Source organism: Neltuma alba, unplaced genomic scaffold (genome assembly GCF_004799145.2).
Source record: "Neltuma alba isolate B1F8T4 unplaced genomic scaffold, ASM479914v2 tig00012582_pilon, whole genome shotgun sequence".
NCBI classification, from domain to species: Eukaryota; Viridiplantae; Streptophyta; class Magnoliopsida; order Fabales; family Fabaceae; genus Neltuma; species Neltuma alba.
The window spans coordinates 94,225-105,865 of NW_021637034.1; the positions used below are offsets into that span (position 1 = coordinate 94,225).

Consider the following 11,641-nt stretch of genomic DNA (forward strand, 5'->3'; position numbering starts at 1 on the left):
CACATATTGAGTAGGAGCAGGCCCTGATTGAAAAATTGAAGTTCGTGCAAATTTGAGCACAAAAGATTATACCACCTCCGGTTCTAACTAGAAGGTTTTGTTTATAGTTTATAAATAAAGTCTTATAATTAGGTCGGGTTGGTTTGTGCCCGAAAATTATGAGGGTTGAGTTTAAAATTTTTTCCTTCAAATAAAAAAGAGTTTAAAAAGACTGGCCTTACAGAGCCGATAATATAAACAGGCTGGCTCTGCAGGGCTAAACGCCGACTGTTTAGACCTTTTTATATTTTTTATATTTTTAAAATTTTTTTGTATAACTCTAATATTATTAATGATATTTTGAATATTTAGTTGTTATTATCATTTTGAAATTAAATTTTACAAATAGTTTGATTTATTTGGTTTTAAATAATAATTTATCTGATTAAATTTTAAAAAATGGGTTAATTTGGACTTTAGTAATGATACGATTTATATTACATGTGTTGTTATTTTTAAACTATATATATTTGATAAGAGAGTATTTTTATACTTATATAACTTTTGATTTTATAATTTGAATTAGAAATTTATGAGTTTCGACAACAATGCTTCTCAAACTAAAATAAAATAATAATTAGATTGCAAAATTTAAAAGTGAAGTTTCTATAAAAAAAAAAAAGAAAAACTTGATATTTTTACTACGAAAGAAGAGCAATTGATTACAGTAAGGATAAAGTTTCAAAAAGTTTTAAAAAATTAATGATAATATTTGTCTATTGCACATTCGCACTATTCATAGAACTTTTGGATGCTACTGTCTTGTTGATGCATATTTTAGATGTTCTTAGATTTTTATAAATATTTAGATATTATGATATTTTGTATTTGTGATTTAATTTTATTTATATTTATATCTTTTATTAACAATTTTATTGGCTTATTTTTATTTTTTGATAAAAATTGTGAAAAATATGAAAAATAGCTTCTTCTTTTTTAACTAGCTTAAAGCCCAAAGGCCAGCCCTGAACCTATCAGTTTAAGAGCCGAGTCTAGCAAATTGGAATAATTTTAAAATTTTGGCCTTGCATAGCCGGCCCGTATTTCCAATTCTATCACCACATGAAATTTAATTAAATGCTATCTGGTGAGTTTATATCACTACTTTAATGTTATTTATGACACTTCAGTAAATATTAATATTGTTACACCCTGTTACACCTCCAGTGACCAACTAATGTTTTAAGACGAACTAAATTTTAAAACTAAAATCATGTGTTTAAAATTTAAGAGACTAAAATCAAAATAATTCTAAATTTAAGGGATTGAAAATTATATTAAGTTAATTTTTTTTATTTTTTCTCAGTTTATAGCAGGATGTTCTGATATTGTCCTATCCAACAACAGGATTGGACCAACTCTAAGACAGAATATATGTTCGTTTGGTTTCACTTGGTTGAAATGATTTTACACTGCACAAAATCAAAATATGGTAATATTTTATTTTTCGAAACACAAAAATATTTATTTTTGATCAAACCAAACAAACACGAAGTAAAATTTTCATTTTTGTTCCTCTGTTTGGAAGAATTTATGTGAAAACCAAACAAGTACGAAGTAAAATTTCCATTCTGTTCCTCTTTTTATGGGGAAACATGGATGCCATGGCGACCGTTAAGCTTAATGAAAATATAAAAATATTTTTTATTTGTTAATGAATTTTCAAATTTAAAAATAAAAATAAAGATCTTATATGCATTCCATGCTATCATTAGTGTATATTGCAATTACAAGCAAAGTGGGTGTGCTTCTAGAAGAAAGATCATACTCATAAATAAGGTCCCAGCCAAGAACGTGATTTTGGTGGGAATCTGATCTTAACAACAGGCTTGCTTTTTCCTGACAAAGCACGTGGTGCTTCTAGAAGAACTATCATGAACTGCATATTCCCTCGCAGGTAAATTGGAAGTTACATGTTTTTTTCTTTAAAATTCAAGATATATAGCTAATTTTATATTTAATTTGTTTTTTAATATAATATCTCAATTTACTTTATTACTCATATTTATTTATTTTTTAAGGTAATCTATAGAGTAGTTTTATATGTTAAATGTTTTATTAAATAGTAATTCTAACAGATATACATGATTCGCAAGGATATTTTAAAAAATATAATACTCCTCCGGTCCTTAATATAGGACCTAATTATTGAATTGATTTTGGTCCTAAATATAAGACCCATTTCTCATATTTATCATTTTTCTCTAAATTATCCCTATAGATACTCCCCCAACCATAACCAAACAAAAGAGGGAGATGAAATATTAAAAAAGATGATTATGGTGTTTTAGGAAAAATGTGTCATATTTCTTATAATTAACTAACTTACCTAACTTCCTTAATCTAGCCAAATTAGTTAAATGGGTCTTATATTAAGGACCGGAGGAGTACCTATTTATTATAAATAAATGACTTAACTAATTTTAGTAATCTACTTAAATTAGTCAATTAACTCTTATATAAAGATTTGATTTTGCTTTATTAGGATTAATGTTTATAAAAAAAAAGAAAAATGGAAAAAATTTCAGAAAATACCTTGGTTTGGTACTTATGTATTGAATTGACATTTGTGTTGTTCGAAGCGCTGAATTGGGTTTTCGAATTTTTAGAAGTATTTGTTTTTGGAAATTTTCTCTATAGATTACGCTATATATTATAATTATAAATATAATGAAAAGTGAAGTCATACTTAGAAGTTAGAATCTGGCTCTTAAAAAAAGAGTGTAAGTTTAACTTCTTCTTTTTTTTCGTCCGATACAAATTTAAACATACTTTTAAGCATAACAAATGTTACAACAGAGACTGAACAAAGAGTGCGGGAGTGTTTTCACCCAAAAAGCAAAAAAGAGCGTGGGAGTGGAAGGCGTAGTCGCGCCGCCTATCACATCATTTGCCCACAACTTTTGGACTTTTCACTTTTCCCTCCGCCCTTTTTCTTTCCAAGAAAACTTTTGGCATTTACAATTTTTTTTCAAGTTATTATGAATCCTTATTTGTGTTTTTCAAATGTTAAGGTTTTTTTTACGATTTCTTCAAAAAAAAATCTCAAAAAACACTTTCAATTTTAAAATTTTATATCAGTTTTATTTATTATATTTTAGTGATACTATATTTGAAAAAAAAATGACAAAGTATTTTCGTAATCATTTTTTATTTAGTATTTTAGAATTTTAGGGATATCTTGTCGGGATTTTCCCAAAAAATGATATAACTATAACCAGAGTTAGGAGAAATTTCTGTTGATGAATATAAACGATGGAATTAATATAGTGATTGTATTAATTAAGAATTTTAAAATATGCATAAGATAAAACTTAAGAAAACATTAATCATTTCATATGTAATTTTGATTAATTTATGATTCAATCATTTAAGTTTTAGCTATATGATCGTGGGCAAAAACACGAGGTTTAGCGATATGATCAATTAATCTATTGATTCTTATATCATACTTCTAAATATATATATATATATATATATGTATGTATGCATATATGTCTATATATATAACGGGGTAATAAAATGTAAGGGAGATCAATGTATTAAATTTTAAAACTTTAGATACTCAAATGATTAAAAAAAATTAAATTTGATTAAAAAAATTAAATTGCAACTGAATTAAAACTATAAAAATTAAATGATTAATTTTCAAAAAATAATAAAAATAAATAAATAATATAAATTAAAAATAACTCTACATCGTTATTTTGTTGTCATGGGATGAAGAAGAGGGGAGAAGAATTCTATTAAAATTAATTTGAAAAAATGGATATTTTATGAAAAAACCAATAAGCTAGTACAATAACAACAACAACCGGTAATATGAGTTAGACTTACAAATTTAATTTGTCAAAAAATGATTCTTTTTAACTTGCATCGTCAAATTTATAACCAGTTTCTGTAGCCTACCAACCTGTTGGTTAACCCGTATTTTTTTACTTTTTAATTTTATTTAATTATTATAATTATATTGTTATATTTTATATCCTATCTAAAAAAATTAAAAAAATACTTATATAATTCATTTGGTGTTTTCAATAAGAATTTGAATGAAAAATAAAAATTTTATTATATTTTGATTATTTTGTATAAGAAAAAATAATTTAAAAATAAAAATTTAAATAATATTAACAATAATAATAATAATAATAATAATAATAATAATAATAGTTGGCAGGTTAATGATGAGTTAGCCAACTTACTATTACACGGGGCCTTTTTAACCTATACTTGCTAACATTGACCTATAACGGAACAACCCATAATTGTTGGATTGGTTGGTAACAACTCATAGCAAACTCATTTTAAATGTAATACTACATCTGATCCTAATTATAAGAGCTAGTTGACTAATTTGAAAAGATTAAAAAAAGAAATTAAGTTAGTTGTTTGTAATAAATAGGTATTACCTTTTCTAAAATATCCTTGTTAATTAAGTTTGTTGGACAGAACTACCATTATTAGAAGGACTATTTTAAAAAAATGCATAAATACTCCTCTGGTTCTTAATATAAGACCCATTTAACTAATTTAATTAGATTAAGGAAGTTAAGTAAGTTAGTTAATTATAAAAAATGTGACACGTTTTTCCTAAAACACTATAATCATCTTTCTTAATACCATTTCTCCCTCTTTTACTTGATTATGGTTGAGAGAGTATCCATAGGGGTAATTTAGAGAAAATTGATAAATATGAAAAATAAGTCTTATATTTATGACCAAAACCAACTCAATAATTGGGTCCTATATTAAGGACTGGAGGAGTATTAGAGACAAAATGGATTAAGGTCTTATATTTAGGATCAAAATAAAAGTTAAATGATGTTTGATATTAAGGACCGGAGGTAATACGTACTAATCAACCATTCATTAAAATAGACAAGTCATACCCCAATAACTCCTATGTCAGGATAAAAAAGGAACATTTCATATTAACATTCTTTCACGCCTAATCCATAAAATTAAGATCGCCTTTAAATGATTAACTAACTAACTGTGATCTTAATTAATTAAATAACACAGCATATCATATTGAACCAGATGAGTGAAGTTTATAAAATTTTAATAAAAAATATACTATCTCTAGTTTTAAATATAAAAACTAGTTAGAGATTTAATTTGATATTAAAGATTCTTTTTTAACCCTCCGTGTTTATTTATTTATTTTTAAATAGTCTTAATGTTGATTACACATGTTAAAATAATTTTTATTTTGATGCACATAATTAATAAAATACTCCCTCCGATTCATAATATAAAAATTTTGTTAACTATTCTACACCCAAAAATAAAGTTTAGTCATTAAATACATCTTAAAATGATAAAGTTCTCTCATATTTTGACAACCCCTTATATTTTAGAATACAATTTTCTCATGACCAATATCTTGTATTATAAATTAAAAAAATATTTTATGAAAATCAATATTTATTTATTATTTAATTGAGAAAAGTTAAAAGGAGTTGCGTGTAAGATGGGTGAGCTGAGAGGATAGTTTGGAAATAAAGAAAGTGTGGGGCCTAGTCATGGTATACAGTTATTGCCTTATTACTCACGTAACCCTGATGAAGTCAACGTTTAAGCGTTTACTCTGTGACACTCCCTGCATCACTCCATCATTCTTTCTTATCTTTTTTGCCCCTTTTCGGCTGCTTTTGTCTATTCTTAATTTCTTATTTCTTTCCTGCCATTATCATTTATCACCGAAAATTTCCCATTTACTCCTCAATCATCGCTCCACACCATGTTGAATTGTTGATGCATTACGTTGATCATCTTTCAATAATTTTTTCCTAAATTATTGAGTATGGCCGTATGGGGGATTTTCATCAAAATTAATTTCAATGCAAATCATGATCAAAGTGGGCACTTTAGTAAAATTAACTAGATTAATTTTTTTAACCTCTATAAACTAATTAGGATAAATATGCATCAACACCTTAATTTTATTTATGGTGCATGAAGATAATGATATTATTTTTTATACATCCAGTTTATAGCACATTTAGCACATCAAGTATTAGAATGTTGAATGTAACACAAAAATCACATCGGGATGCTGAAGGTATCAAGAAAATAAGATCATAGTACTAAATGCATATAAAAAATAAAATCAAAGTACTGGATATGCATGTGAAATAAGATTAAATTGTACTTTCATCCAAATAATTGTCTAATTTTTGTATTAATTATAAAAAAATTACATAAATTATGAAAATTGTCAGCTAATTGATCTGCTTATAATCTACTCCTCCGGTCCTAAGACCCAATTGTTGAGTTAATTTTGATCCTAAATATAAAACTCATTTATTATATTTATTAATTTTCTCTAAATTATCCCTATGGATACTCCATTAATCATAATCAAATAGAAGAGGGAGATGAGGTATTAAGAAAGATGATTATAGTGTTGTAGAAAAACATATCACATTTCTTATAATTAACTAACTTACCTAACTTCTTTCATTTAATCAAATTAGTTAAATAGATTCTATATTAAAGATTCCAACACTATATAAAAGATGAACATCGGCTAAACCCGCAAAACAGTGGATGAGACAAGTGGCTGCTAGAAACGCAATCTGATTTGACGGGAAAAGAAAGGATTAGCCATTTAGGAGTCACAGCTTTCTGAAAATCGGCCGACCAATTCCTCCGTCATTTTTCCGATCCTTATCCATTTTCCTTGACCCCGTTGTGATAAAAGGGAGGAAAAAGGTCAGTCTTCGCGGAATTTAGTTTTAAAAATATATACTCTCTTTATTCTTAATATAAAATCTAATTATTAAGTTAATTTTGATTTTAAATATAAATAAATAATGTTTTTAATTGATCTCTATAGATATTTCCTTAACTATAATTAAGTGGAAGAGGGGAAAGATATTAACAAAGATTATTATAGTATTTTAAAAAAATGTTATATTTCTTATCATTGACTAACTTACTTAACTTTTTTAATCTAATCAAATTAATTTAATATATTTTTTTATTAAGAATCAGAGTATTAAACATTTAACATGTGGCATATATACAAGAGAGCATGAGGAAAAAACTGTAAAATTATTAAAGGTCAAATTATGATTCTTGGATTTTAATAGATTTTTTTTTACCAGGATTTTAATAGATTTTGATATTTGACTTACAAATAAGAACATATTCTTCTAGTGTTAAACATAAAATTTATTTTGTAGCATAATTTACAATATAAAATCAATTTTATATATTTAGAACTAAATTAAAACGCGTAGTTAATAAAAAGTCTACCGAATATGTTAAAATCTAAAATTTATATTAAATTTATGAGTAATTTATAATTATGATTTATAGATAACGAGAATGATTGATGATATATTCTTATAATTTTATCTGTAAATCACTTCCAATATTTTTAACCGAAATTAAAAAACAATATAATTATTATTCTTTAGATGATATAATTAATTAATTAGGAGCTACTACTCTAATCTCATCATAAGTCATTCTCATATATCAAAAAAATATACTAAATTAATAAAAAAATTTTAAATTTATTCTCATTAAATATCTGACAATTGATTTATATTTAAAACGTAAAATTTTTTTACAAGTGACTAACAATAAATAATGAAGCGGTGATAATTTAATTACACTAGCTGTCTCTGTTATTCTTCAAATGAATAATGTAACCGTATTTTATATTTTATATTTAACTGTAAAAGAAGATAGGGTTAAAAATTGGTTGCATCCGAGCTGTCCTGTCGGATGGGGCCCCACCATAATTGTTCACATCCATTATCAGTGTGCAAATGTGCCAACTTGAATGTAACGCCATGCTCATCGTTCCACATCATGCTTCAAGTGTTCCTTCTAGAACCCCTGCCTCCTTTGGCCCTCCATTTGGCAATAGGCATGCCCTTTCATCATTTGCTCTTTTTCCAAAAAAAAAAAATCAACAACAAAAATATAAAACTAGTTGATTGATTCAATTAAAATTATAAATAACATGATACCGTCTCCAATCCAAAATATGAAAAACTAAATAACTAATTTTTAGAGTTTAAAAAAATTAGTTAATTTTTTTCCTCAAATATTTCATTTAATAATAGGAAAATCACTATACGGCCCCAATGGAGGAATACATGAAATGATCGGAAGTCCAAATTACTCATTTATTATTAAAATTTTTAGTAATTATATTTTCTCTTGAAATTTCACAACCATTTTTCTTTTGATAATCTGCATTAAAAATTAAAAATATCCTTGGAAATCCCATTAAGTGCAATCAACAATAGTAGTTTGAATAAAAATTATATATCTAAAGGATTTAGCGAACTAAGTACTCCTCCGGTCCTTAATATAGGACTCAGTTCTTGAGTTAGTTTTAGTCCTAAATATAAGACCCATTTCTCATATTTATCAATTTTCTCTAAATTACCCCTATGGATACTCCCTCAACCATAATCAAATAGAAGAGGGAGAGGGGGTATTAAGAAAGATGATTATGATGTTTTAGGAAAAATGTGTCATTTTTCTTATAATTAACTAACTTACCTAACTTCCTTAATCTAATCAAATTAGTTAAATGGGTCTTATATTAAGGACCGGAGGAGTATGATATTTAGGATTAATCCTTTGCTTTTACATTTTTAAAATATGTAATTTTTCTTGCCAGTTTTAAGAGAGGGACGGTTTTGACCTCTATTGCTTGCTGGTTCGAAACATCTCTCCCTCGGGACCCCACCACCCCCACAAGAAGCCCTTTTTTCTTCCCATTTCAGACTTTTCCCCGGTACCACGCTTTGCTTTGTGTCCTCGTTTCCTCCCTCCCTTAAATATTAATCCACTCCTTTTTTTTTAATTCGTTTCTATTATTTTCTTTTTTTTTGGGCAAACGGCATCTATTTTAAAAACATGAACATTAAAAATTTTCTAAATGTTACACCTTATGCTTTGTCTGGTTAGTCTAGCCGTCCGAGCGTAATTACTAAAAAGGAACCACGTAAGGTCAAATTAAAAATGTTCACAAAACAGGTCAAGCTGAAAAAAGAGAGAGAGAAAAAAAAAGAGCAGAAACAAGAAAGAACTAATTCGCATACGATGGTGCAATCAAATGCAGACACAAAAAAATTTATAGCTCAATTGGCACCTCATGAGACCTCTTTTCTTTTCTTTTGTTTTTTTTACTGAGGAGTGCTTGGCAATGTAGAAAAATTTATAAAAGAAGACAAACTTCTTGACATATTTATTCCATATATTATAAAAGTATTTTGGCTAAACTATATATTTGGTTCTTTAATTTTATATAAGGTTTTAATTTGGTCTTTTAACTTCAAAAAGCATATATTAGGTCTTTTAACCCTAAAATTATTAAGTTTCAATAATTTTTTTAATAACAATAATGGATTTTTCGAAAATTAAACTTAATATGTTCACATTTGAAAATATTTTTTTTAATATTTAAGATCTTAATATCATTATTTTTAAAAAAAATTTAGGGTTAAGTAACTGAAAATATATATTTTAAAATTAAGGAACCAAATTAAAATCTGATATAAAATTAAAAGACTAAATATATATTTTAACCAAATATTTTTAAAATTATGACTTGGTTTCATCTAAATACTTAAAAAAAAAAAATCATGAGTTTCATATGCCTCATGGTTAAGTAGGAGTGGATGTGTGTGATAAGTGTGGGGTCTTTCCTTTCGTGCAGGGGAGGATTTAAATTGCTTACATCAACAAAAGAAAAAATTACTGTATCCCAGCTGATCAGCGCCTAACAGAATCAAGAACAGTTTCATAGTGTGCATACGTCTGCTGAAAGTTGAAATTATTTTTAATTTTTAATTTTTTATATATGAATTGAAAATGATTAATTTTTAATACCGCAGGTACTAGCACATAAGGAGATGCAGATCCACACTGGATGGAAATCCGCAGAAACAAAACAACTCAACTGTGGGCACGTAAAGATTTATAAATAAAAATTAAATAAGTTGATTATTTTAATTTAAAAAAAACGAAAAAACTAACAGCCATATTGCCATTGGGCGCGCCTGTTTTCCGGTGGTCACTCCAAGACGCAGCTGTCTCTTTCAATGCGCCTCACTCAATCCCCCAAAAGCCTTCTTCTAGAACACCCAATCCTCACATCCCTTCATGCTTATCGTCGCGACCACTCCCTTCAGCCTCTATAAAAATCAACCGCCCATTTCCTTCTTCTCTCAGATGTTTGTTCCTTTTTGCCTCAATCGGACGCGTCTACCTCTCTCCTCAATCAATCTTTAAATCTTTCACTGTTCCTAAATCTTCCCTTTCTAAGATTTAATCCTACTTGGTGCTTCCTTCTACTTGACTGATTTTCCTTCTTTTGGTTTAACCGTGTTCTGCTATCGACGATGGATCTGATTTCGGGTCTACCGGATGATGTGGCCATGGAGTGTTTGGTTCGGGTTTCCTACGATCAGTTCCCCACCGTTGCGTCGGTTTGTAAGAAGTGGAAGACGGAGATTGAGATGCCGGAGTTTCGCCGGCGACGGATGGACACAGGTCATATACAGAGGCTCATCGTGATGGTTCAAGCACGAGTCGATTTGGATAAACAAGGCAGTGGTTTGATGAAGGGTTCGGCAAACCCGACTTATCGTTTGAGTGTGTACGAGACGAAGTCGGGTCAGTGGAACGAGCTGCCGCCGCCTCCGGGTTACTCGGGCGGGTTACCCATGTTTTGTCGAATAGCGGGTGTCGGGTACGACTTGGTTTTGATTGGCGGGTGGGACCCAGCCTCGTGGAAGTCTTCGAATTCGGTCTTTATTTATAACTTCATGTCGGCTAAATGGCGACGTGGGGCCGACATGCCGGGCGGGCCGAGGACGTTCTTCGCCTGCGCGTCCGATTCCGAACGAATTGTCTACGTGGCTGGTGGTCACGACGACGAGAAGAATGCCTTGAGGTCGGCGTTAGCCTACGACGTGGCCAGAGATGAGTGGGTCTCACTTCCCGACATGGATAGGGAGAGGGACGAGTGCAAGGCGGTTTACCACCGTCAAAACAGGAAGTTTCAGGTGATAGGCGGTTACTGCACGCAGATGCAAGGGCGGTTTGAGAGAAGCGCCGAAGCCTTTGACGTTGCAACGTGCAAGTGGGACCCAGTAGAAGATGAGTTCCTGGGATCGGCCACGTGCCCGAGGACCTGCGTGGACAGTGGTGATGGAGGGAGAGTTTACATGTGCAGCGGTGGTGACGTGGTGGCATCAGAAGGCGGCACGTGGGAAACCGTGGCGAAACTGCCATGTGAAATCCGGGAAGTGGCGCACATGAGTATGGGGTTGGAGGGGACGTTGTTGGTGACTGGATCTAGTGGGTATGCAGAACCATATGTGGGCTTTTTATTGGACCTTAAGAGTAGCAGTTGGAGAATGTTCGGAAGCCCAATGGGCCATACGGGCCACGTCCAGTCAGGTTGTCTACTAGAGATTTAGGATTCAAACTCATACTCGGTCTCTATATGTAAAGAAGCAAAATTTTGGATTGTTTAACTCAGTTTGATTTTAAAAGAGCTTGTATTAAATTTAGAGTGCTTAATTATAAATACAAATACCTAACATTAGAGTTTTTGTTGTTA

The 11,641-nt window shown here is 29.7% G+C and overlaps 1 protein-coding gene across 1 annotated transcript; it reads left to right on the plus strand.

The window, feature by feature from the left end:
* The first annotated feature begins 10,224 nt into the window (after positions 1 to 10,224).
* On the plus strand, positions 10,225 to 11,641 carry LOC114728917 (F-box/kelch-repeat protein At1g80440-like). The gene has a single exon (XM_028915870.1). The coding sequence runs from the start codon at positions 10,416 to 10,418 to the stop codon at positions 11,496 to 11,498; it is 1,083 nt and encodes a 360-aa protein (XP_028771703.1). The 5' UTR covers positions 10,225 to 10,415; the 3' UTR covers positions 11,499 to 11,641.

Excerpts from the sequence above, each read along its gene's own strand:
- LOC114728917 (XM_028915870.1), top strand. The coding sequence starts at position 10,416 with ATGGATCTGATTTCGGGTCTACCGGATGATGTGGCCATGGAGTGTTTG.